Raw genomic sequence first — 24,227 nt, forward strand, 5'->3', positions numbered from 1 at the left:
CTATTGTGATTTTATTGTTATTCTGGTAAAGATTTTAGTGATTGGAATTAGAGAAAACAGGATTAATTTCTCCTTTTGATGGAGTGAGAGAGCCTTGGCAAATGTACATTTTGGGGTCAGCTCTAGCTCTTGGGCTGGAGGGTGAGGAATCGGGTTAAAGAAAAGGGTCCCTGATCTCAGACAGGTTACAGTCTCACCAGGGAGACAAGGGTCCAGCTTATGTGGACATCATTGTCCTTCTTACAGGTAGATGATCCGTCCCCCTTCAAAAGCAAGGGATCTTTATGCACGATTCCACATCTGCATTCTGATAGGAAAGGGAAATAGCAGAAACAAAATACTCATCTGAGAGCTACGCTTAGGGAGGACTCTGGGCTTTTATTTTTTTACTTCAGTCTTGTGACCAGTAATTTTAAGGGGAAGCCAATAATAATAATGTTTTTTTAAAAACCTCATGCCACCCCGGCGGCATCTCCTTGGTGTACTTTGTCGTTCAGATCCGCTCGCCTTCTGTCCCAGCCTAATTCCGCCTGGCCTCAGCCCCCATTGTCCCTGGCGCTGGCGAGGTGTCCGGTTGCGGAGCCGGCTGCGTCTCTGGAAATGCATCCTGCATCCCCGCGTGGATAACAGCTGCAGCTATGTCGGAGATGCACAAAGAGGGGAGAGTGTCATTGTGTGCCTTTTGACACATACATTAAGACCAAAAAGGAAAAAAAAAGCCTGCCTGTGCTGCCACCGACCAGACTCATGGAGGCCAGATTTTCTCCAATTAACCAGATCCTGCCCTGGTGTAGACAAGACTTAGTGAGTTCGGGGAAGGAGAGGGGAGGGAATTGGCCGGGGTCCCTATCGGAGGGAGGGATTCCACCTCCCTCTCCCCTCCTCTCCGGGTTTAGGGAGGGGATTAGAGGTGGGGAGGGGCTGGGGGCGTTTGGCCTGTGCCCCAATCTGGTGAGTGGGGTGGGGTTGGAGGTGCGTGGGGGGCGGAGCGTGTGCCAGGGTCGCGGCGGGTCGGGGGCTGGGGGCGTGCGGGGGGAGGGGCGTGTCTCGGGGTCGCGGGGGGTGGGGATGGAGGTGTGCGGGGGAGGGGAGCGCCCTGGAGTTGGGGGAGGGCACGGCGTTTGCGGGCGCAGTGGGCGGGGCGCGCGGCGGGCGGGGCGAGGCCGGCTCCTCCCCGGCGGGCGGGCCCGGGTGCGGCGCGGCGGCCTCGAGGTGCCTAGGCAGGGGCTGCCGGGCTGTGAGGAGCCGAGTCGCGCGGACCGAGCCGAGCGGGAGCGATCGGTGGCGGCAGGATGAACAGCATCAAGAACGTGCCGGCGCGGGTGCTGAGCCGCAGGCCGGGCCACAGCCTGGAGGCCGAGCGCGAGCAGTTCGACAAGACCCAGGCGAGCGGGCGGCGGGCGGCGGGCGGCGGGCGGCGTCCCTGTTCACTCACGCGCGAACCGCTGGGGCCCGGGAGGCGCCGGGCAGGGGCAGGGGACCGCGCGGGAGCAGGGCCTGGGTCCGCCTGGGCGCTCCGACAGCTCCGCGGCCGCCCCCCTCCGGCCTCCTCGGCCCGAGCCGCCCGGCGCGCAGGTGAACCGGAAGCCGCGCTCCCAGCTCCGGCCGGGCGCTCGGGCCCAGAGGCGCCGGGGCTGAGGGGGCCGGGGACGGAGATGGGGCCGGGGACGGAGGTGGGGCCGGGGTTAGGTGTGCGCGGGCCCAGCGCGCTGGGGGCCGAGGGGGCCGGGGCTCCAGGTGCTCGCGGGGCCGGCGCGTTCCGACTCTGGGTCTCCGCCCTTCGGTACCGCTTATTGCCGGCTCCTGCCGCGCTCTCCCACCCCCTGAAACTGATGCCCCCACGGGCAGTTTCCTTAAAGGAAATTCCTTAAACTCCCAGCTTCCTTCTCTGGTGACTGGCTTCCCGGGGCTGCACAGTCTCCTATTATTTGCTGGGTGAAAAGCTTCTCGTATGTCGCCAGACTTGTTTGCCGGAGCGCTACCCACGTATAAATAGGTGCACACCCCCTCATTAAACGCCGGCGCCCGACAGACAGAAACTTCCTGGGGCTCCCTTCCTGCGCCTCCCACGCCTGCGTCTCTCCCAGATGATGCCTATCCTGGGAAGATTTTAGAAATTAAATAAGGCGCGGGTGTGTCTTTTGTACTTGTGTTTGTGCCGGGGACCCGCGATGGAGACGTTGCTGCGTTTCTGGTTTCCTGTTGCTTTGTGTTTGACAAACTCTTGAAATATTCTCAGGCTTGGGGGATGGGCGGTGGAGGGGGGCATACTTGTTTATTTGCCAAAATAAGTCAACCAAGACTGAAATGGCTGAAAAATTTTACTCCAGAGATAAAGGAAGCCAGAGGATCCCTCCCACCCCTATCTAAAGCAGGTTGGTGACATTTGCATTTGTGGCTATTCGCAAGTTCCGTCCCACTTGTCCTTGCGAAGAGCCCTGACTTCTGCGGTTGCCTTCACATCTAATTAGCAAATGCACTTTACAACAGCTTTCGTTTTGAAATGAGAGAGAACGCAGGAAGACCTTATAGCCTTTGTGCTTGGGATTGACCCTGAAAGCGATAATAAATCCTGAGGATATCAAGGCTTAAGAAATGCCAAGTGCTGGAACCCACCTGGCCGCAAATTATCAATTTATCCTTGTTGTCATCATCACCATCATCTGGTTCAGCCCCGATAGCCCTTCATTTTAAAGTACGGCTTTTAATTTAAAGTCACCAATACATAATTAATTGTGCCAGTAACTTGTAGATCATAGAGAGAAAACTTTAGTTGGCAGACAGATCTGGATGTTGTAAGAAACTGTTTATTCACTGAGTTTTAGATTTTTCTCGTGCTCTTGAGGTATAAAGAGGTCTGATTGCTACATGGAGGAGATGGAATGTGAAGGACCAAGTTCATTGATCTTACACTTAAATAAGAAGCCAAGGGCAACCTTCTTGAGTGTCAAAGAGAGAATCTGATACAGGACCACATATTTTGGTGGTTTGTTTGATACACAGGAAGGTGGATTTTTTTTTTTTTTTTTAAGACAGAGTCTTACTCTGTTGCCCAGGCTAGAGTGCAGTGACATGATCTCGGCTTACTGCAACCTCTGCCTCCCGGGTTCAAGTAATTCTTCCGCCTCAGCCTCCCGAATGGCTGGAACTACAAAGTGTGTGCCGCCACATGCTGGCTAATTTTTTTGTGTGTTTTTTTTTATTTTTGGAGACGGAGTCTCGCTCTGTCGCCAGGCTGGAGGGCAGTGGCGTGATCTTGGCTCACTGAAACCTCTGCCTCCTGGGTTCAAGCGATTCTCCTGCCTCAGCCTCCCAAGTAGCTGGGACTACAGGCACGCGCCACCACGGCCAGCTAATTTTTGTATTTTTAGTAGAGACGTTATTTCACCATGTTGGCCAGGCTGGTCTTGAACTCCTGACCTCAGGCGATCCACCTGCCTCACCTCTGCCAAAGTGTTGGGATTACAGGCATGAGCCACGGTGCATGGCCAAAGGTGGATTGTTTTATTTTATTTTGCTCTGGGTTTTTCTCAAAGGCTTAGAGGGTCATGTGCAATGAATAACTTTGTAATGGGTGAATCTCAGAGGGTCATATACAATGAATAACTTTGTAATGGGTGAATCTCACAGGACTCACCCATTCCAGGGTCCCTTTTCTGGAAAGATGGAGTTTATGTCCATTGTCTGGGTTTGCTCATCTTCACAGTGACTTACTGAGGAATGTAAGAATGAGGTTTTGTACATAGTTAATATTTAATTAGATCATTCCCAGAAATAATCGAGTGAGCCAGCAGCCAGGCCCCGTGGTGGAAAAGGACCTGGAGAGCTGAGGTTGCTACTTCTGTGTCTCCTTCGGGACAGAAAATAGCACATCCAGTCCAGGGACCTGGCTTCCTTTGTAATACACTGCCTGTCTTGCATTGACCACAGCACTGTGTGCTGTGCAGGAGCACTAGGCTGGCTTAGAATTTAAATCTTCACTAGCCTGCCAGCCTCCTTTCCTCCCCTGGGCTCCTGGGTCAGGAGGAGGACACACCCTGTTTGCAAATGTCTCTGAGGTTAGTACTCAGGAGTTTGAAGGGAGGCGGTCATGTGCCTGGTGGGAGCTGGTGCCTGTGGTTGTTGCGTGGTATGTGTATATAATCCCAGGGGAGTGTCCAGAAAACCAGTGTATGCTTTTCTTCCCCATGACTTTAGACCCTTTGGTAAAAAAAAAAACTCTTTTCAAAACAGAGGTGACAAACTATTGTCATGTTGCTGCTGTATTCTGAATTCAGAATACTACAAAATACAGTATTTGGAACCTGAAAACTGCCTGTATCATTTAAAAAGAGGGTGTGGTATCATAAAGGCACTAGTAGGCAGGTAGACCTAGGCTCTAGCCTGTGTCCCTGGGCAAGTTGCAGATTAACTCGTAAATCTGTGTCCTTGTCTGAAAAAAAATACAGATCGTTCCATCTATCTTACAGGGCTGGTGTAAGGTATGAGAGAGAGACTGGTGGCTGTGAACATGTTAATGACTGAGTAAGCCATTGCAGATGGAATTGGGGTTTCTCATCAGCTGAGATGGTCCTTGAGATGGGGCGATTCTCCTCGGTTACCAGGTGGGCTCAGTGTAATCACAAAGGTCTTTAAATGTGGACGAGGGAGGCAGAAGAGGAGGTTGGAGTGAGGCAGCATGAGAAAGACTCCACTGCCTGCTGCTGGGAAGGAGCCACTAGCCAAGGAGTATGGGCGTCCTCTATAACTTCGAAAAGGCGAGGAAATTGATTCTTCCCTAGAGCCTCCAGGATGAAACACAGCCTTTCTGACACTTTGCTTTTAGTCCTGTGAGACCTGTTTTAGACTTCTGACCTCTAGAACTGGGAGATGATAGATTTGTGCTGTTGTAAGCCACTGAGTTTGTGGTGATTTGTTAGGGCAGCCATAAGGAACTGATACATCCAGTATGTAAACATGAAACAGCACCTAGGGCATAGCAGGGGTTCAGCAGATACTCGGCCACCCGTCTTTCTCCCTTCGCTCCCCTGCTGAAAAGTTTAAAATCTAGAGAAGAAAGCATCTTTGAAGCTATTGTGGAGAAGAACGCAGGAGTTCTTGAAATGCTCACGGGGAGTCCTGCCTTTTCCTGATCTATGAACCCTTCTGCTTCAATGGGCCTCAGTTTCCCCTGCAGGCCAGAGGATGGAGATCAAGCCCAGAAGATTCCTCTCAGGTTAAGATGAGAGAAACTCTTTACTACATTGCAAGGTCTTTGGCCACTGCTCAGTGAGCCAAGCCTGGCGGGTGAGCATTAATTGTAGACATAAAGCTACCCAAGTATGAGGGGTTCCCGTGGGGCAGGGATTGTCTGGGGAGCCATATGTGGAAACAGTTCATAGATCCAGTTTTCCAGGTCGGTAAGATACATGCTCCGCATCCCCCATGAAACCAAAATCCTGTAAACATTAACATTTATTGACATCTGGGTCTTCTCAGCCCCGGCGCATAGTAGAACAAGGCTGCCCAGTAGGAACCAGAGGCAAGCCATGTGTGTACTTTTAGATTATGTAGTAACTACTAGAAAAGTCAACAGAAACAGGTGAAATAACTATAATTGCATATTTTATTTAACCCAGTATATCCAAAATATAGCCCTTTCAACATGTAATCACAATAAAAATTATGAATGGGGGCCGGGTACAGTGGCTCATGCCTGTAATCCCAGCACTTTGAGAGGCTGAGGCAGGCAGATCATGAGGTCAGGAGATCAAGACCATCTTGATTAACATTGTGAAACCCTGTCTCTACTAAAAATACACAAAAAAAGTTAGCCGGGCATGGTGGCATGCACCTGTGGTCCCAGCTACTTGGGAGGCGGAGGCATAAGAATCACTTGAACCCAGGAGGCAGAAGTTGCAGTGAGCAAGACTCCACCTCAAAAAAAAAAAAAAAAATGTGAATGGGATAATTTACGTTCTTTTTCTCCTACTAAATCTTGGAAATAGGTGTGTACTGGACACTAAATGGCTCGTCTCAGTCTGGACTCACCTTTCTAATACTCACAGCCCCACTAGCCAGCGGCTGTCGTTCCAGACAGCACAAGTGTTAGAATCACCTGGTGGTTTGTAGAAAAGGGCAACGTCTAGGTGTCTAGGAGTGAGTTGCCCGCAGTGTGGCATGGGCATTGAGCTGGTTCTTTCTGGGCATGTGCACTTCTGTCTCGTGCCGTGACATCCTCTGCTTGGTTCCACCCCATCAGCCCACATGGCGATGCCCTCATGGTGATGCCTAGCAGGCTGCTGACTTTCTGACCCCTGGGCTGTACATCTCCCTGGCGGAGCTGTTCCAGAGGCTGCTTCTTGGCCTAGGTTGCAGTTCGAAGGGGCTGCCCATCCCTAACCTCCCCTCCCTGTCTCTGATGTGCTTTGACACCCATGACACATTCATGGAGCCCACTTGCTGTCTTATCATTCGGCCTGTACCTGTAGCTTTGGGGTATGCTCCAGGAAGGTCCGAGTCATCTTTGTCCACTCCAAGAGGCGGAGAGATGCGAACTGCAGCCATGTGTGCAATGGCAGGGCAGTCAAGAGCAAGGCTCCAGGTTCAGCTCCTGGCTGTGTCTCTTTACACCTTTGCCACAGTTTCCATATCTACAAAATGGGGGCAATAATAGTACATACCTCCCGGAACGTTGTAAAGATTTTCAGGCATTCATAGTGCCTGGCCTGTAGTGAATGCCGTTTGTAGTGAATGTTCACTGTTATGTTGTGTTCAGAAGAGCAGGCTGGGCTGAAAGAGAAACAAGCTCCCTGTTGGACTCTGCCCAGTGCCCTTAGATTAACTGTAAGCAGGAGCCTTGTGTGCTGGGGCAGTTGGGGAGAGAAGTGATCTGCACAGGGCTTGGGGGACTTGGCCAGGTCGGGAACAGTCCTTCCCTGGAAGAGAGAGCCCAGAGGTGCCACATCACAAAGGCCCTCCAGGGTGGGAGGATATTCTGGGGGGTGACAGCCCCAGGAGGTGTGTGCAAAGCCAGCAGGAGCCTTGCCTGGCAGAACTACTCGCCCTTCTGAATAGGGACAGGCACAAACAAGGCCCCTTCTCTGACCTGGCCCGGACTCCAGCCTCCCAGCCAGCGCTGCACCGGTCATTCGTGAATGAAAACTAGCTGGCCACTGGATCCCAGCAGCTTAAAGTGGAAAGCCTCTGAGTGGAGTCCAGGCCTGCTTGGCCGAGGGACAGGGACGCCCAGCCGGCTAACCTGAGACGCCTTGGCTGCTCTGTCGGCGACACCCTTACCCACCCCCGCCCCACTTGGTAATCTGCGATGTTTGAATATCACCTCCTCTGTGCAGCCACCAGCTGCCGTCCTCCTACCCAAGCCTCACTGTGCTGCCCAGTCCTTATGACATTATTTGCACTGCTTCCCCATCTGCCCTGACACACTGTGGCTGGCCCAGCAGAGCAGGAGGAAGCAGACAGACGTGGGGTGGGCGCATGTGAAGACCAGGCTCACCTGAGAAGTGGGAATGTATCACCACCTCGCCTAGCTCCCTAAGCAACTGCTCAGACCTGCACCGTCCACCTACCCTGGGGTCCTCAGGCTGGGCTTCGTAAGTGGCTGGATGAGTGGATGCCCAGGGGCCGGTGGTCTCCCTTCTTTGATGCTACCCTCTTGGTGAGGCCTGAGCGGCTCATGGCTATCCACTCTAGGGAATGACTGAGCCCTGGAGAAAAGTTTAGTTGGGGCGGGATTATTTTTTCTCTTGCTAAAATAAACATGATCCTCAAACTGCAGTAGGTTCGTCTCCCTGGGGGTGACTCAGCCCCCTGGCTTTGGGACAGACGGGTTTGTGGAGTGATGTCACTAGGGCCCAGAACAATAAAACTGCACGAGCTGGCTGCCTGTCACTTCCAGAGCCAGCCTGGCAGAGGGGTGATGCAGGAACAGTCCTCCTACACCTGGGTGTTACCCACACAGCCTGGGGCAGAGGTGGCAGGGGGTCAGGCTACAACATTGTAACCAGCATCCTGGGGAACCTGGGCTCTCATGCCCCCCTTCGGAGCTTTCCTAAATGGTGAAATGACGGAGAGGCCAGGACCAAGCAGGCCTGAGTGCAAATGAGGGGAGATACAGGTGAAATGGAGCAGAGCAGTTGCCCCTGACTTCCTGTCTGCTGGAGCTGACCCAGCTGTACACCTCGCTGCTTTGCATGTGGCCGTATCCTGGCCTCCTCAGCTACAGAAACCCTGTGTTTGCTCTCATCAATGGCCTTTGAGGGGGCAAATGCATTTGAATGAGCTCTCTCTGTCCTTCACCCAACTCTTTGGAAATGCTAAAGCAAAATAACCCACCACTCTGCCAGCATCCAGTGCCCTAGCTCTCTGAAGAACGTTCTCGTCCCTGCCAAGTGCCACTGTTAGGCGTCATGATAACAGCACAAGGAGGCTTACGTCTGATTCATTTCAGGGTTGATTTTAAAAATAGAAATTGTTTTACAGTTACTTTTACTATGCAGCTCTAGTGGATAAATTATTAGCTGGAGAAGGAGACTCACTGCCCTGAAGTCGTCCAGTACTTGTGTTTGAAAGAGCTCTTGTTCCTTCGAGTGTTCACCCTTCCATTTGCCCAGTGGGGATTTGCTGACAGCCAGATGTTGGTTTAGGCCTGGAGAGAGAACTGGAAGGATGTCCCTGTATTCAGGGGTTGGAGGTGGGGACAGTATAATTGGTGGAAAGACAACTCTGGAGCCTCCTGGGCCACAGGGTACTGTGGGGTGTAGCCACTGCCTGAGGCCTCCCAGCTCATTTGCCTGGCTTTGCTGACAGTGTCCATTCCTGAGATCTGTTTCCATCTGGAGTCCACATCAGGCTGGGCCAGGAGCCTCTCAGGAGTGTCACCTGCCACACCCTGATCTCCCCTCTCCTGAAACAGCATTCACTGAGATGCTTGCTGGGGTGTGCCCCATGAGTCTCAGCTCTGGGCCACTCATGAGCCAGCAGGCCCTGTCTGGCCTGATTGTTCCTGGAAGCAGGGCAGGTATATCCTGAGGGCTTGGGCTCCCCTGGCCACTGGAGCTGCAGGCCACAGCCCAGAGGCAGATGCCCTCACCCCAAGGGATGGGGGCAGGGGGAGGCCCCTTGGCTCTGCCAGCCCAAGGCCTTTGTTACCCGGGATTTGAACTACTCCTGATCCAGAGCCTACTCCCAATTGGGAGGCATGTTAGAGGCCCTTGGGGACCGCGATTCCTGTGGTGGGACAATAAGGATGTCTACGTTGACACACTTCTCCCTCACCTGGCCCTACCCCTGCCCCCAGAACTGTGAAGGCCATGCAGCCCAGGGCCACCTGGGAGGGGCCTTGGGGTCCATCTCCGACCCACAGACTGCCTTGGGTCCTGCCCACTCTTAGTAGCTGGGGGCCCTCGGGCAGCTGTTCGGGCCTCCCTCCTGCTGCAGGTTTAACCCTGGAGGGTTATGTGAGGACTGAATCAACATGGAAGGTGCTCAGAACAGCGCCCAGCATGCAGCATGCGCTCAGCCACATTTTTATTATTTATGACCTTGGGCAGGTGGTTAACCTCCTTCAGCCTCAATGTCCTCTTTTGTCCGCCTGCTCCGAGGTTCCTTATGAGCATGAATGAGGTAACACCGGAACAGTGCTCTCTGCTCAGGGCTCAGCACAAGGCTGAGCTCAAGAAAAATGACTTTATTAATAGGTTATTGAGAACCATCTGCTGGCCTTATGGCATAGAATGTGTTCTTACCCGCTTGGCGATGCCGGCGATCCTGAGTGTATCTGCAGAGCCTCACCTGCCCCCTGGGCCCCTGGGTACCCCTGAGCTTTCCCCACTCTCTGCCCTTAAAGGTCAGGCCCTTCCTGCTGCTGGCACTGGGCAGTATAATAGCAGACTCAGTTGTGAGCAGGTGGCTCCTGGGGCGTGGGTGTGGACTCTGAGGATTTTTCCATGCTGGAAAAGCTGCTGGGTCTGTGGAGGTAGGCAGGAGCTGACCTCACTCTGCCCCCTCTGCTGTCTCTGTGGACCCTCCAGCTCCCTTCGCCAGGATGTCTCATGGCTGCCATGGAACTCTCTATTGTTTTGTTTTGTATTTTGTTTTGTTTTGTTTGAGATGGAGTTTCACTCTGTCGCCCAAGCTGGAGTGCAATGGCACGATCTCGGCTCACTGCAGCCTCTGCATCCCGGCTTCAAGCAATCCTTTGCCTCAGCTTCCTGAGTAGCTGGGATTACAGGCACGCACCACCACGCCTGGCTAATTTTTGTATTTTTAGTAGAGACAGGGTTTCACCATGTCGCCAGCCTGGTCTTGAACTCCGGCCCTCAAGTGACCCACCCGCCTTGGTCTCCCAAAGTGCTGGGATTACAGGCAAGAGCCACTACACCTGGCCTATTATTTTTATTTTACTTTTTAGAGACAGGGTCTCTGTCACCCAGGCTGGAGTGCAGTGGTGCTATCATGGCTCACTGCAGCCAGGAACTCTTGGACCCAAGCAATTCTCAGCCCTCCAAGTATCAGGGGACGACAACCGTGTACCACTACACCCGGCTAAGTTTTAAATTATTTTTGGTAGAGATGGGGTCTTGCTAGACTGGCCTTGAACTCCTGGGCTCAAGTGATCCTCCCACCTCAGACTCCCAAAATGCTGGGATTACAGGCATGCGCCACTGTGCCCGGTCCCCTGTCCCCTCCATTATCACTTCTGTCCTGCTTACTCCAGAGACTTCCCCTGACCCGGCCAGATACCCCTCCCTGTTGTGCCCAGCAGTGGGAAGAACTGCATCCCCTCCTCATGCTCTTGTGCTATACATTATCTCTGGCATCTCCTGCGTAGCCCTGGTCCCACAGCCACTCATAGCTATGCAGAAACTGCTCTGCCAGGCTCTGCGTGAGGCCCCTTCTTCTCGGGAGCTGGATGGGAGCTTGTGGGTGCTAAGTAGCAGACAGACCCCGGGGCAGTCCCACATGTCCTTATGATCTCTCTCCAGCACTGGGCTTTTCCACCCTGACCTGAGGTCCATGATCAATCCCTTCCACTCCTGAAAGGCTGCACTCCCCTGAAGGGGTATCTCTGTGGCAGCTGACCTCTAGCCTCTGGCCTGTGTCAGAGCTGCTGGGGTTGTTCTGGCGCACGGGGCACAAATGCAGGCTGGAGAGAACCCAGGGATAGGCCTGGGCAGCCCTCTCCCTCCCATGGCACTCTGCAGTTTCCCCACCTTCAAAATGGGGAGAACCATGTTCATCCAACTTGGCAGGTATGAGGGTGGCATGCTGAGAACCTCGGGACCCAGAACCAAGTATTGCTGGCAGTTGGACCTGCCTTGGGACTATAAGCCTCAGAGCAGAGCTGTGTCAAGGCTGCCCGGTGTGGATTTCACCGGAGTGAGCCTGAGCGCCCACACCACTACGGCCCCCTCAGACCCCTAGAGCCACTTTGTCAAGGGAGGGCCAGCAGCAGGCAGGCAGGGGAGTAGGTGGGACATCACTGGGACCTGTCCAGGCTTCTCCTGGGCCAGGGCTTAGCTGCTACCGCCTGGTCAGAGCCGAGGCCCACGGAGCGGCCACAGACTCCCACTGTGCAAGCACTGTGCCTCCTTGTGTAGCGCCCCAAGCCCGGTGCACACATCTGCCCGCCTTAGACACAACGGGGCTGTGTTCCCAGAGCCAGCCGGCACCCTGCCCGGGAGGGCCCTGCTGCCACGGATCCTGTCCCCTGCCACCAGTGCGGGGAGCAGGCAGCACCGAGGCCCAGGCGCACAGCAGACTATGCCCCATGCCATGTGCCCAAGACACGCCCCATCACACTGCATTCCTGGGTCTCTCTCCTGCCATGAAAGCCATTTGTGTGCCAGGCACCGTTGAGGAGCTGGGGTTCAGCAGTGCCCATAGGCTGATCTTCCCCTCATGTTGCTGACTGCTGGTGAGGGGAGAGGGTGATAAATAAGGAAACACGCCCCTGTCTGAGGGCGCCTGGTCCTCAGAGACCGTCAGTCCAGGAGGTGCAGATTTCAGCAGGGTGGCCACAGGAGGGTGTGAGGGTGCCAGGTGTGGGGAGCTGGAGCTCTGCTGCGTGGGCATCTGGAGCCTAGGGCCACGGGGTGGCTGCACCTTGCCCTCACCTATGTCTTTCCTCATAAAGAGGAGAGGGTGACCCATTCCCCCAGAATGTGTTCTCGGCTTCTAGGGTACATATCTCAGCCCCGTCCTGGGGTTTCCTCATATCAGAAGAAACCCCGAATCTCTGTGTCCACAGCCTCTCCCGCCAGGTCTGCATGAGTCACTTTGGCTCCACCCTTCCTGCCAGGAATCTTCTGAACCAGGTGGCAGCTCAGGTGTCGGCAGCTGGGGATGGAGTTACACAGCCTGGAGACAGACACGCCTGGCTTGTGACAGACAGCTGCTTGCCTGGCTGCTTGGGGATGAGCTGGGAAAGTTACAGCCCCTGCCCCCTGCCCCAGGAGCCCCTCCCCACGGAAGGAGCTGCCTGGGGGCTGTTCAGAGTCACTAGGGACGCAGGTCATGGAGTCACACAGACCTGGCTTTGAACCTTGCCTTTGTCCTCATTAGCTGTACAGACAAGTATATAAGCATTCTGTGCCTCAGTTTCCTCACCAGGAAAATGAGATCATTACTACCTCCCTGGGCTGTTGCTAGGAGGCGAGTGCCCCATGCCTGGCAGGGGCTGGGCACTCAGGATCCTTACCATCAGCACTTCTGTCATGGGAAGTGTTCCGCCTCGGTGGGGGCATGACACAGCTACGGCTTCTCACAGTTGGTGGATGCGTTTGTTCAAGGAAGGAGCTGAGGGCTGGGGGTGAGTGGCTGGGCAGCCCTCAGGGTCAGGCCCACCAGAGTCTGTGTGCTTTTCCTCAGGTCCTGGTTCCTTGAGATGGGACTGCAGCTCCTCCCCGACTGCAGGGAGCAGGGCTCAGGACGCCTGCCTGGGAGGGTCCAGTACAATGGGCCCTGTGTATGAAAGGGGGCCAGCACCATGCTAGGGGCCAGGGGCGGCCCAAAGGCTGCCTGGCCCAGCCCACCAGACCCCATCTGAGAGTCCCACCAGGAAGGGCCCCTCAGCTCCCTGGGCGGGCTTTTCTCACAGAGGAAATTCCACAGTAGACCCTAACTGGATGTCCACTGCTCAGGTGCTGGGTGCGAGAACACAGTGGCGCCCAGGGAGAAGGCGCAGGAGCACTGCACTGCCCCGGGAGCCAGCTCCCTGCCCTGCAAAGCCTGCCTGCCTCAGACCAACCTGTGGCTTGGGCCCAGCTGCTCTTGCTGAGGCTAGGGGCTGGGGAGAATGGCTGGCCTGGAGCTGCATGTCCCATCTGTCGAGGTCCTGTCGCTCCTGCCCATGGCCTGGGTAGCTCTTCTCAGTCCACAAACATTGGTTGTGGGGGATAGAGGCTTAGCAGACCTGTTCCCACATGAGAAACCCCACGGAACCAGGGCCGGGTGGTAGTGACAGTACTGCCATAAGCCTTTCTCCAGAGCAGTCACGTCCAGGAAGCCTTCTCGAAAAGGAGGCAGCAGCTGGGGGTGGGTGGGGGGATGCCGAGGTTCTGGCCTTGGCTGAATGTGAGGGTCTCACTTGTGCAGTTCCAGGTGACAGCTGCAGACCCCACTCCTGCCTTCCTCTGCCCCTGGCTGGGCTGCAGGTGGCAGCAGGAGCTTGACACAGTTTGACAGGGTGAGTCCCCACCCAGGACAGAGGCAGCATATGGGGCAGTGGGCCACAGGCCCTGAGCTCAGCCTGGGTTTCGTGGGAATGCCTCCCGAGAGAGGGGGACGACGTGACGTGGACTGTTTGTGGGGTGCCGCAAAGGCCAGGTGGGCCCCAGCCCGGGGCTGCAGTCTCAGGCGCTTTTCCCTGAGGGGAAAGTGGGCCAGAAGACGCCACATTGGGTCACAGCCTGGGGCTCAGGGCACCGCATCTGCCAGGAGAGCCAAGTCGTGCATGTTTGGGGCAGGGTGGCCTCCTGGAGCCATAGCCCAGCTTTGGTCCTTGTCCCCTGACTCCTGGAGCTCTTGGTGTTCACTGTAGTCCAGCTGTACCAGTCGGGCACAGGAGTCCTTCAGAGGCTTAGGTTGAGGGGTTCCTGCCTCCCCCATTGCTCTGCTGGCCTGGAACCCAGGCAGAATCCTGTTTGGTGTTACACTTTTCTCCCTTGGGGTGGTGTCTCCTGGGGTGGCTGCCTGGGGGCTCTGAACACTCCTTTGTCCCTCACAGGCCATCAGCATCAGCAAAGCCATCAACACCCAGGAGGCCCCTGTGAAGGAGAAGCATGCCCGGCGTATCCTTGGCCAGCTCCTGGGCCCAGGAGTCGGGTGTGGATGTGGGAGTAGCATGGCGCTGCAGGTGGCCTGTGGTCAGCTGTGCCGGGGTCACAAGGTCCCTCGCTGAGCCAGGGAAGTAGTGTCCTGTGTGGCTTGTGTCATCACAGAAAACGCCCCCATTGGGCCTAGTTAAGGTCTCCTTGTCTTGCCCTAACTCCTGTCCCCTTGGCTGGACACTGGAGCTCTGGGCTGATGGGCACATGATCAGGGGCTGGCCCTCTTTGGGTGGCTCTGGCCTCTCTCAGCTGTTTGCCGAGCCCCTGAGCTCCCCACACTCTAGTCTCTGCTTTCGCACTTGGCCTTGACATTGCAGGCATCATCCTGGGCACACACCACGAGAAGGGTGCCTTCACTTTCTGGTCCTACGCCATCGGGCTGCCGCTGCCCAGCAGCTCCATCCTCAGTTGGAAGTTCTGCCATGTCCTCCACAAGGTCCTTCGAGATGGGCATCCCAATGTGAGTGGCAGCTGTCCCCTCTGCTCCCCGAGGTGGGGCACTGTCCGGCTGACGTGTGGGTTCCAGCCCTGTTCCTGTCCCCTAGCTCTGGGCCGTTCCTCCCGCTCGGTCTCAGGGCCCTACCCTGGGGTTCTGGACCCTCACCCTCTCCCTTGTTTCCTGTGCTGCAGGTGCTGCATGACTGCCAGCGGTACCGCAGCAACATCCGGGAGATTGGTGACCTGTGGGTAGGTCCAGCCCTGTCCAGGCCCTGCCTGGTGTTCGGGGGTTTCCTGAGCATTTGGGGCTGAGCAAAGGGCAGTTCCCTATGGGCAGCTCCCTCTAGATGCCTGGGTTTTCCCAGGGGTGACAGTGGGAGGGGCAGCAGTGGGCCCTGCTCGGGGAGATGCCGTCTGCCTTTGAAGGCCTGGCGCAAGGTGCTCCACACACATAACCCATGAGCCTTCCAGCTCTGAAGTCACCTGGGCCCTTTAGTCCTCACGAGTTGGGAAATGTGGCAACACCACAGCCCGGGCACCTCACTGGTGGTTAGAGAGCCCGTAGTGGGGCACAGGCTCCTGGGCTCCCCCAGACCTTCTAATAAAGAATCAGGATCAGCCGGGCGCGGTGGCTCACGCCTGTAATCCCAGCACTTTGGGAGGCCGAGGTGGGTGGATCATGAGGTCAAGAGATCGAGACCATCCTGGCCAACATGGTGAAACCCCGTCTCTACTAAAAGTACAAAAAACTAGCCAGATGTGGTGGCGCGTGCCTGTAGTCCTAGTTACTCAGGAGGCTGAGGCAGGAGAATTGCTTGAAACCGGAAAACAGCAGTTGCAGTGAGCTGGGATCGAGCCACTGCGCTCCAGCCTGGCAACAGAGCAAGATTTGTCTCAAAAAAAGAAATAAGAAATAGTTATTAAAAAATTCAGGACTGGAGGTCTACATTTTGAGCACACTTGCCAGATGACTCTTAGATGCAGTAAGGCCTGAGAGCCCTGGGGGACCTGTGTTCTGGATGAGCTGCAAGACCTCAGGAGTTAGAGGTGTCCCGGTGGGCAGAGGGCCTTCGCCTGATTCTCTCTGGAGCACTGCAGGGCGCTCGTCTGCCCTGGGCAGCAGGGACACAGGAGCAGGCCAGGCCCTGGAACAGGGACCCACAGGGAGGCCTGACCGAGGCATTAACCCAGCCCAGGACCACTGCACTGACTCACGTCCCTTGAAGTGAGGAAAACATTGCCCATGGTGCCATCTGCAGATGTGGGCCCAGCTGGCCTGGTCTCAGGGGCCATGGGGTTGGAGGAGGGAGCAGGGAGGATGTGTCCAGGCACCCCTCGGGATGTGCCTCTGCCAGCACCAGCACTTTAATAAAGCGTCCCGCTCAGAATTGGCCTGCTGCCCTGGACAAAGAGCTCTCTTCTCACAAGAGTTTCTTTGGCAGGAATGACAAGGAAGAAGATTAAGGGAAAAAGCTAGAGACAGAGAGGGAGGTTGGTGGAGGCCGGGAGGAGATGTTTGTTGAATGAAGAAGTGCCCGGTGGCGGGTCACTGTCATGCCCAGGTCCCTTAGGACTTTTGGATGTGGTCCAGAGCAGTGGTCCCTTACCCTGGCTGTCTTCCCACAGGGACATTTGCATGACCGGTACGGACAGCTGGTGAATGTTTACACCAAGCTGCTGCTGACCAAGATCTCCTTCCACCTCAAGGTGGTTTCCTCGGGGGAGTCATGGGGCTGAGGGACCCGTGGGCTTCTCCCGCTGTGACATCATGGCACATGTTGGGACATTGAGGGTGGGATCTGTCCTATCCGTGAGTCTTTCCACTAACCTTGTTCTGACTGTGACTAAAGGGGAGACAGGGAGGCCAGGGCGTCCCGAAGCTCCCAGAACACTTCAGGCATTTCCGTGGACGTGGGCACGGGCCTACCCAGTCCTGGGCTTCCTCAGTCTCTGCTGTCCTGGCTGGGTGCTCCCCTCCTCCCAGCCCCCTCCACTGCCTTCTGCCACCTATGTGGACCACACCCTGGGTCTGCCAGGAGCAGGGCCCAGGGACCCAGCATGGGGCCCCTGGTTCAGTGGCAGCTGGGTGGGGGGTTCTCTCCACAGCACCCCCAGTTTCCTGCGGGCCTGGAGGTGACAGATGAGGTGCTGGAGAAGGCAGCTGGGACCGACGTCAACAATATGTGAGTCACTCTGCGTGCCTACCCGGCACCTCCCCTTGGCTTCTCCACTCCCTACCGGGTTTCACACCCAGGCGTCTGCAGGGGACAGTGGGGTTGAAGAATGAGGCGGTGGCCTTATTCGTTGATGCTTATGCCCCCAGGGAACAGAAGTTGAAGTTAAAGGGATGGTGTGTTCTTGAAGGACTGTCGTCCTGGCAGAGGCACGCTGACCCCAGAGCCACGGTGTCTGCGGTGCCCCCATCCCCACTCTCCACTGGGTGGTCTCAGGACAAGTTGGCGGGCCCACCCACCCTTTTCATCCCTCTCCCACTTCTCTTCTGTAGCTTCCAGCTCACTGTGGAGATGTTTGATTACATGGATTGTGAGCTGAAGCTTTCTGAGTCAGGTGAGCCATCCAGAGTGGGGATATGGGGGTCTGAGTGTATTGCCAAGTCCCCAGAGGTGGGACGAGAAGAAAGAGGACATTAGTGATCAGACCAACTTACTATGAAATGCCCCTGGCCAGGAGTGGTGGCTCACATCTGTAATCCCAGCACTTTGGGAGGCCGAGGCAGGCAGATCACTTGAGGTCAGAGGTTCAAGACCAGCCTTGCCAACATGGTGAAACTTTGTCTCTACTACAAAAAAAAACTAAAATTATCCTGGCGTGGTGGCATGACACCTGTATTCCCAGCTGCTCTGGAGGCTGAGGTAGGAGAATCGCTTGAACTTGGGAGGCAGAGGTTACAGTGAGCCAAGATTATGCCACTGCACTCCAATCTGGGCAACAGTGCGAGACTCAGTCTCAAAAGAAAACAAAAGAAATGCCCCTGCTCCTCCTGGGGTCCATGCACCTCCAGGGACAGGTAATGGGGCCTCCTGGTACCTCCAAAGCATGGCAGGCTCTAGCACGTACGTCCATCCCTTTCACCCAGTGAACGTCAGTCCATCAGCCCCAAGACGGGGAGGGTGAGATGGTGTGCACAGGAGCCACCTTCCCAGGTTCCTGCCCCAGCCTTGGGCCACCTGCAGAGCCTACTTGGAGGAGAGGTGGTTTGGGTCATCCTGCCCATTTTCTGCTCTAGAAAGCCTCTCAGTCGTGTCAGACTTCCTAGCAGAGGAACCCAGCAGCTGCTGGACAGGAAATCTCAGAGAGCTCAGCTTCCAGGCTGGAGAAGTGATTGTTCTGGGTGGCAGCTTCAAAACAGCTCATGGGTGGCTCAGTGTTCTCCGTCAGAGGGCAAGAAGCAAATGCATCCTTGAGGGAAACTAGGAATTAAGAGGCAGTTTGGGCAGCCCCCGCCCCGAATCCCCAGGTCTGGCCTTTGCAGCTGGGTGAGTCTGATGGGCACCCAGTTCCAGTGGGTGAGAGGTAGGCTCAGAGTTGGACCCTTGTGCCTGGGAAAAGGCTGCTCAGGATCCAACATGGAGAGCAGGGGGCTGGTGTCCAAAGGTGTGGCCCCAGCTATGCTTCAGGACAGAGCTACCAGGCTGTGTCCTGGTAGAGATGTGCTGAGCCTGAGCCTTTCAGCACGGAGGCCACCAGGCAGGAGCCAGGTGCCCTCAGCATGGGAGAAGGTCAGTGTGGGCAGGCAGTGGCCCCCACAAGGGGAGTGGAGAACACTCATAGGCACGCTTCCCACCTGGTGACTCCAGTGTCTTGATGAAGCACAAGGAAGGTAAGGTATACCAACATCTGGAGAAACTCCCAGATCTGCAGGTGACAGGTGCAGGGGCTTCCCTGCCTCAGGGTCTGTAACAGCGAAGCAACAGAAACATCCTAAACACGCCTCAGTGGAGGCCTGGCTGCATCTCGCTGTCTGTGCAAAGCAGAGAACGGAGGGTGGTGGTGAAGAGAGAGATGTGTCCGAATCTGATGACCGGGAAGATCTAGGGAACGTTCTGCCGTGTGAAATAAGCAGATTGCAGAACAGCATGTACATACGTGTTTAAGATCCAAAGCAGTACTTGATGTGTACTGTAATTTTTTACAAGGAAAACACACTTAGCATGACATGTAATTAAAAATTAATTTTTTTTTAAAGGCAAGGGGCAGCACTTTTCGTCTTCCTTCTTGCCCCTCCCCACGCAGGCTCTCGCCTGTCACTGCAGAGGTTTGCAGGTGGTCCCACCACAGGCAAGGCAAGAGCAGGACCTGAGGGGCACAGGTCTGTGCAGCGGGGGCTGCCTGGCCGCTCTCCCATGCTGGCCGGCTGTCTGCTCTTTGTCATTCTTCTCTCTGTCCCAGAGAAGCTGCCAGCCAAGGAGGGGGCAGCCTCATGTTTGTCCCTTGTCCCTTCCACTTGGTAGTTCTGATACAAGGTCCCATTGTCAGGAGCAGGGGAAGGGGGTCCCACGGGCAAGCAAGGTTTCAGGGTCACTTGAGGTTTGTAGAGCCAAGTCCTGACCCCACTGCCCTGTGACCTGGAAGAAGCCCTGCCTGTTCCACATCTGCAAAGTGAGGCATTTGGGGTACTCCATCGTGAGCCTCCTTCCTGCTCTAACATTCAGCACAGGTTTGAGGCCCAAGGGCATGGAGCTGTCTGTCACCCTTGTCAGTGAGGCACCTTGTCTGGAAGCCCCTGCTAAACTGGGCTGGAGCTCCTTTGCCCTGACCTTGCTGTCGCCCTTGACCTCCTTCATGGGAGCATCTTGTCTGGACCTGGGGCAGCCACCAGCACATGAGGCTCCTGTCTTGGAGGCAGGGAGCACACTGGTGTGTGGGAGCTGGCCGAGGGCCCTGCTTTGAGGCTGGACCACCTCAGGCAGGTTGTCCGGCTCCCAAGGGCTCACGCTCTTCCTCCCACCCCTCTTCTGCAGTTTTCCGGCAGCTCAACACGGCTATTGCTGTATCCCAGATGTCCTCAGGCCAGTGCCGCCTGGCCCCGCTCATCCAGGTCATCCAGGACTGCAGCCACCTCTACCACTACACGGTCAAGCTCCTGTTCAAGCTACACTCTTGTGAGTGGCCCGGGGTGGCTGTGTTTATGTGGTGTAGACATTCACTGTCCAAAAGGAAAATTGAGACATTAGAGATTTATTCATTTAAAAATAGTGGTAGTAAACCCACTACCCATTAATAGAAATAACATACATTTAATGAAAAAAATCACTATTTTACAGAACAGAAAATTTAGTGAGGGGCATAGTTTTCATATTTACGACCCTGAGTGCCTGGCTTGGGCAAAACAGAGGCCCCACCTGCTCCCAGGTACCTCCCACCAGGCGCACCGGAGGTTTGATCACAAAAAGGCAAAAGGTGTCTTGGGTGTTCAGGAGAGTTTTGATCTCACCAACCCCTTGAAAGGGTCTTATTCCTTGACCACACTTTGAGAACCACGGTATGAGTGTCAGCCCGGGACGCCTGTGTTTGAAGCCGAGTGTGGGTCAGGCGAGATGCCGCCGCACCGCCGCCCTTTCGTTTGCTGTTTGCTTCTCTAGCCCAGTCTGAACTGAGCCCTCCCACGGGGTCTCTCACAGGTCTCTGCCTCCCAATGGGAGAGCAGGCCTGGCCCAGTCTTGGGTGATCCCTGATCTAGGACAGTTTGTAGCATGCAGAGGAACAGGCAGGGCAGGCGAGCCCCTGAGCAGTGTGCAGAGAAGTCCTGTCACACTTGTGCCACTCTCCAGGTCTCCCTGTGGACACCCTGCAAGGCCACAGGGACCGGTTCCACGAGCAGTTTCACAGGTACCGCCTGGGGTAGGGCCACGATTGAGGCTGGCGGGGGAGAGGCTCTGCGGCCCCTCCCTGAAGTTCCCACCGTCTTTCCCCTGCAGCCTCAGGAACTTCTTCCGCAGAGCCTCCGATATGCTGTACTTCAAGCGGCTCATCCAAATCCCCCGGCTGCCTGAGGTACCTCCCTCCAGAGGGCCCCTAGGCTGCCACCACTGGTTTCCGGGCCCTACACAGGCTCTGGAGATGGCAGAAGGAGAGCTTCCTGATGGGGGACAGCTGAACAGGTCCTGCCTGCCGCCTGCAGGGACCCCCTAACTTCCTGCGGGCCTCAGCCCTGGCCGAGCACATCAAGCCGGTGGTGGTGATCCCTGAAGAGGCCCCGGAGGACGAGGAGCCGGAGAATCTCATTGAGATCAGCACGGGGCCCCCTGCAGGGGAGCCAGTGGTAAGCCGCCTGTCTCCCCCAGCCCTCCCCTTGCCCACTGCCCAGCCTGGAGGGCACAGGTGAGTGGGGCAGGGGTCACCGTGTTTTGCTGTGGCAGGTGGTGGCTGACCTCTTCGATCAGACATTTGGACCTCCCAATGGCTCTGTGAAGGATGACAGGTGAGGGCCAAGAAGCCGACTGGGCTGGGGGTGGCTGGAACAGGCCTTGGCTGAGCTGTACTCGGAACTTTTGGTCTGGAAAGGCCATGGGTGGGGAACGTGAACCCATGAGGTGTCCAAATCCTGAGTGGCCACTGAGGAGAAGACAAGTTCCTGTGCCCGGGTCTGTTGAGTTTTCTGGTTGACTTGACTTGAACCCCAGGACCTCTGTCCCCAGGGACCTCCAGATTGAGAGCCTGAAGAGAGAGGTGGAAATGCTCCGCTCTGAGCTGGAGAAGATCAAGCTGGAGGTGCCGGGGGTGGGGTTGGGTGGTGGCCAGGCCCCTCCCAGCCCAGGCAGGACCCCACATCACCCCTCTGCCCACAGGCCCAGCGGTACATCTCGCAGCTGAAAGGCCAGGTGAATGCACTGGAGGGCGAGCTGGAGGAGCAGCGGAAGCAGAAGCAGAAGGCCCTGGTGGACAATGAGCAGCTCCGCCACGAGCTGGCCCAGCTGAGGGCGGCCCAGCTGGAGGGCGAGCGGAGCCAGGGCCTGCGCGAGGAGGCTGAGAGTGTGTGGGGCCTCGGCCACAGGGGTCCAGGGGTGTATCCCTAACCCTTGCCACCCCACACTGGGCGTCACTGCCTCTCCTTGTGCCCATAGGGAAGGCCAGTGCCACAGAGGTGCGCTACAGCAAGCTGAAGGAGAAGCACAATGAGCTCGTCCACGTGCATGCGGAGCTGCTCAGGAAGGTAGGCTCAGCCTGTCCTCCACTGCGGCCAGTGGCAGGGCCTCTCGGGGATGGTGGCAGAGCATGAGTCCTTCCCCTGCCCGTGCAGAACGCAGACACAGCCAAGCAGCTGACGGTGACGCAGCAGAGCCAGGAGGAGGTGGCGCGGGTGAAGGAGCAGCTGGCCTTCCAGGTGGAGCAGGTGAAGCGGGAGTCAGAGTTGAAGGTATGTTCCCTGTGGCACAGGGCTCTGCCCCGGCATCCCCAGCCCACTGCCCCAGTGACATGCTGTCCTGTCCCAGCTGGAGGAGCAGAGCGACCAGCTGGAAAAGCTCAAGAGGGATCTGGAGGCCAAGGCCAGGGAGCTGGCCCACGTGCAGGAGGCCCTGAGCCACACAGAGCAGGTACTTCTGGCTGCGATGTGGGGGGTGGGGTTCTAGGGCTAGTCCTGGGCAGAAGTCAGGTCCTGTTTCCTATGAACGAGCCATACCTGGGTGCCACTCACTGGTCTTGGGATGCAGCCCTCACCCAGACCCAGGGGCTACATGGGAGATAGGACCTACATGGTCCTCAGGGAGCCCTGAGTCTGATGGGGGTGGTCACTAACCCCCACGCCCAGTCTGTAAGCGTGGGGGCAGGGTGGATGTGGCCTGGGAGCCCTGTTCACATGCCCCATGTCCACGTCTGTCCACAGAGCCAGTCGGAGCTCAGCTCACGGCTGGACATACTGAGTGCAGAGAAGGATGCGCTGAGTGGGGCTGTGCGGCAGCGGGAGGCCGATCTGCTGGCGGCCCAGAGCCTGGTGCGGGAGACAGAGGCGGCGCTCAGCCAGGAGCAACAGCGCAGCTCCCGGGAGCAGGGCGAGCTGCAGGGCCGGCTGGCGGAGAAGGTATGGCCTCCCCAGGCACAGCAGCACCACTGAGTTCACTGCTGGCAGCTAGCGATCTGTCTCTGTTCGGCCTATTCTGGAGATTTCACGTAAAGGGGATCCTATACCATGCGTCCTTTTGTGTCTGGCGTCTTCAACTCAGCATCATGTTTTCAGGGGTCCCCACATCGTAGCCCCTCATTCCTTTTGTGGTTGAACTACACTCCACTGTGTGGACAGACCACATGGTGTTTATCTGCTCATCCCTTGGTGGACATTTGGGTTGCTTCCACTTTCTGGCTGTTGTGGGCGTTTGAGCACAGGTTTCTGTGTGAACACTTGCTGTCACTTTTGGGTAGATAGCTAATGTGCGTGGAACCCAGTGGACCCGCTGGGTCTCATGGTGACTCTGTTAACTTGTTGAGGAACTGCCAGGCTGTTTTCCAGAGCGGCTGCACCATTTTACCTTCCACCAGCAATGCATGAATCTTGCAGTTTCTCCACATCCTTGCTAATGCTTACTACTGCCTTTTTATTTCAGCCATCCTAGTGGGTGTGGAGTGGTTTCTCGTGGTTTTGATATGTGTTTCCCTGATGGCAAAGGGTGCTACGGTGCTACATGTCTTTTCACAAGCTCACTGGCCATTTGTGTATCTTTGGAGAAATGTCTTTTAGATCCTTGAGCCCATGATTTAATTGGGTTACCTTTTTATTATTGAACTATCCACCCTGGGAGGCCTCTCTCTAGAAATCTCCACCACCACCCCCCCTCTATCACCCAGTGAGGGTCTCAGCTGGCCCCAACTGGCTGCCCATGGGTCGGTCCAGGGCTGGGGCACATTCCTGGTCTTGGCAGTGTCTCTAAGCTGCCCTCTTCACCCCCATTGCCAGGAGTCTCAGGAGCAGGGGCTGCGGCAGAGGCTACTGGACGACCAGTTTGCGGTGCTGCGGGGCACTGCTGCCGAGGCTGCAGGCATCCTGCAGGATGCTGTGAGCAAGCTGGATGACCCCCTGTACCTGCGCTGCACCAGCTCCCCAGGTAGATGGGAGGGGCCCTGCCTCCTTCCCGTCCCCCAGCCCTGAGCATCGGGCTGCAGGGGCCTAACCCCTCCCTGTACTTGCAGACTACCTGGTGAGCAGGGCCCAGGAGGCCTTGGATGCCATGAGCGCCCTGGAGGAGGGCCACGCCCAGTACCTGACCTCCTTGGCGGGTGAGTGCAGCTGGGGCAGGGCGGGGTCTGTGTCTCAGTTCCAGCACCCATGTCCACCTCTTGCCTTTCGGGAGGTTTACAGACAGCAGGCACTTCTCCAGGAAACCAAGCAGATGCCCCCTGCCTGCTCCCACCTAGGAACCCAGCCCTGCCCTGTGGGCAAACAGGCTTTTGTCTTTGGGGCTGGGGCCACCATGTGTCTGCAGCTGGCGGGGCACCGAAGGGCCC

At 56.4% G+C, this 24,227-nt stretch overlaps 1 protein-coding gene and 1 long non-coding RNA gene across 5 annotated transcripts in view; one reads left to right on the forward strand and one right to left on the reverse strand.

The window, feature by feature from the left end:
- LOC116526543 lies at nucleotides 1–981 on the reverse strand. The gene is made up of 3 exons (XR_004258192.1): nucleotides 741–981; nucleotides 452–636; nucleotides 1–307 (listed from the first exon to the last, which is right to left on the reverse strand). It is a non-coding gene; the product is annotated as an uncharacterized LOC116526543 (long non-coding RNA).
- The window catches only part of HIP1R (huntingtin interacting protein 1 related), a 27,834-nt gene continuing 4,152 nt past the window's right edge, over nucleotides 546–24,227 (forward strand). Inside the window, exons 1-20 of one of the 4 annotated variants that reach the window (XM_032242890.1) lie at nucleotides 546–804; nucleotides 14,228–14,291; nucleotides 14,648–14,790; nucleotides 14,961–15,017; nucleotides 16,395–16,475; nucleotides 16,875–16,951; nucleotides 17,275–17,336; nucleotides 19,751–19,891; nucleotides 20,561–20,618; nucleotides 20,708–20,783; nucleotides 20,911–21,051; nucleotides 21,149–21,210; nucleotides 21,428–21,500; nucleotides 21,578–21,761; nucleotides 21,854–21,942; nucleotides 22,030–22,146; nucleotides 22,223–22,324; nucleotides 22,615–22,809; nucleotides 23,680–23,827; nucleotides 23,913–23,999. In XM_032242890.1, the coding sequence (XP_032098781.1) occupies nucleotides 748–804; nucleotides 14,228–14,291; nucleotides 14,648–14,790; nucleotides 14,961–15,017; nucleotides 16,395–16,475; nucleotides 16,875–16,951; nucleotides 17,275–17,336; nucleotides 19,751–19,891; nucleotides 20,561–20,618; nucleotides 20,708–20,783; nucleotides 20,911–21,051; nucleotides 21,149–21,210; nucleotides 21,428–21,500; nucleotides 21,578–21,761; nucleotides 21,854–21,942; nucleotides 22,030–22,146; nucleotides 22,223–22,324; nucleotides 22,615–22,809; nucleotides 23,680–23,827; nucleotides 23,913–23,999 (2,014 nt within the window). In that variant the 5' untranslated portion in view covers nucleotides 546–747. Of the gene's footprint in view, nucleotides 805–1,158; nucleotides 1,386–14,227; nucleotides 14,292–14,647; nucleotides 14,791–14,960; nucleotides 15,018–16,394; nucleotides 16,476–16,874; nucleotides 16,952–17,274; nucleotides 17,337–19,750; nucleotides 19,892–20,560; nucleotides 20,619–20,707; nucleotides 20,784–20,910; nucleotides 21,052–21,148; nucleotides 21,211–21,427; nucleotides 21,501–21,577; nucleotides 21,762–21,853; nucleotides 21,943–22,029; nucleotides 22,147–22,222; nucleotides 22,325–22,614; nucleotides 22,914–23,679; nucleotides 23,828–23,912; nucleotides 24,000–24,227 lie in introns of those variants that run through there. The other 3 variants (XM_032242871.1, XM_032242882.1, XM_032242898.1) reach the window with 3 other exon arrangements.

The sequence above is a fragment of the Sapajus apella genome, unplaced genomic scaffold (genome assembly GCF_009761245.1).
Source record: "Sapajus apella isolate SASKATOON/1434 unplaced genomic scaffold, GSC_monkey_1.0 scaffold2, whole genome shotgun sequence".
In the NCBI taxonomy this organism is placed as follows: Eukaryota; Metazoa; Chordata; class Mammalia; order Primates; family Cebidae; genus Sapajus; species Sapajus apella.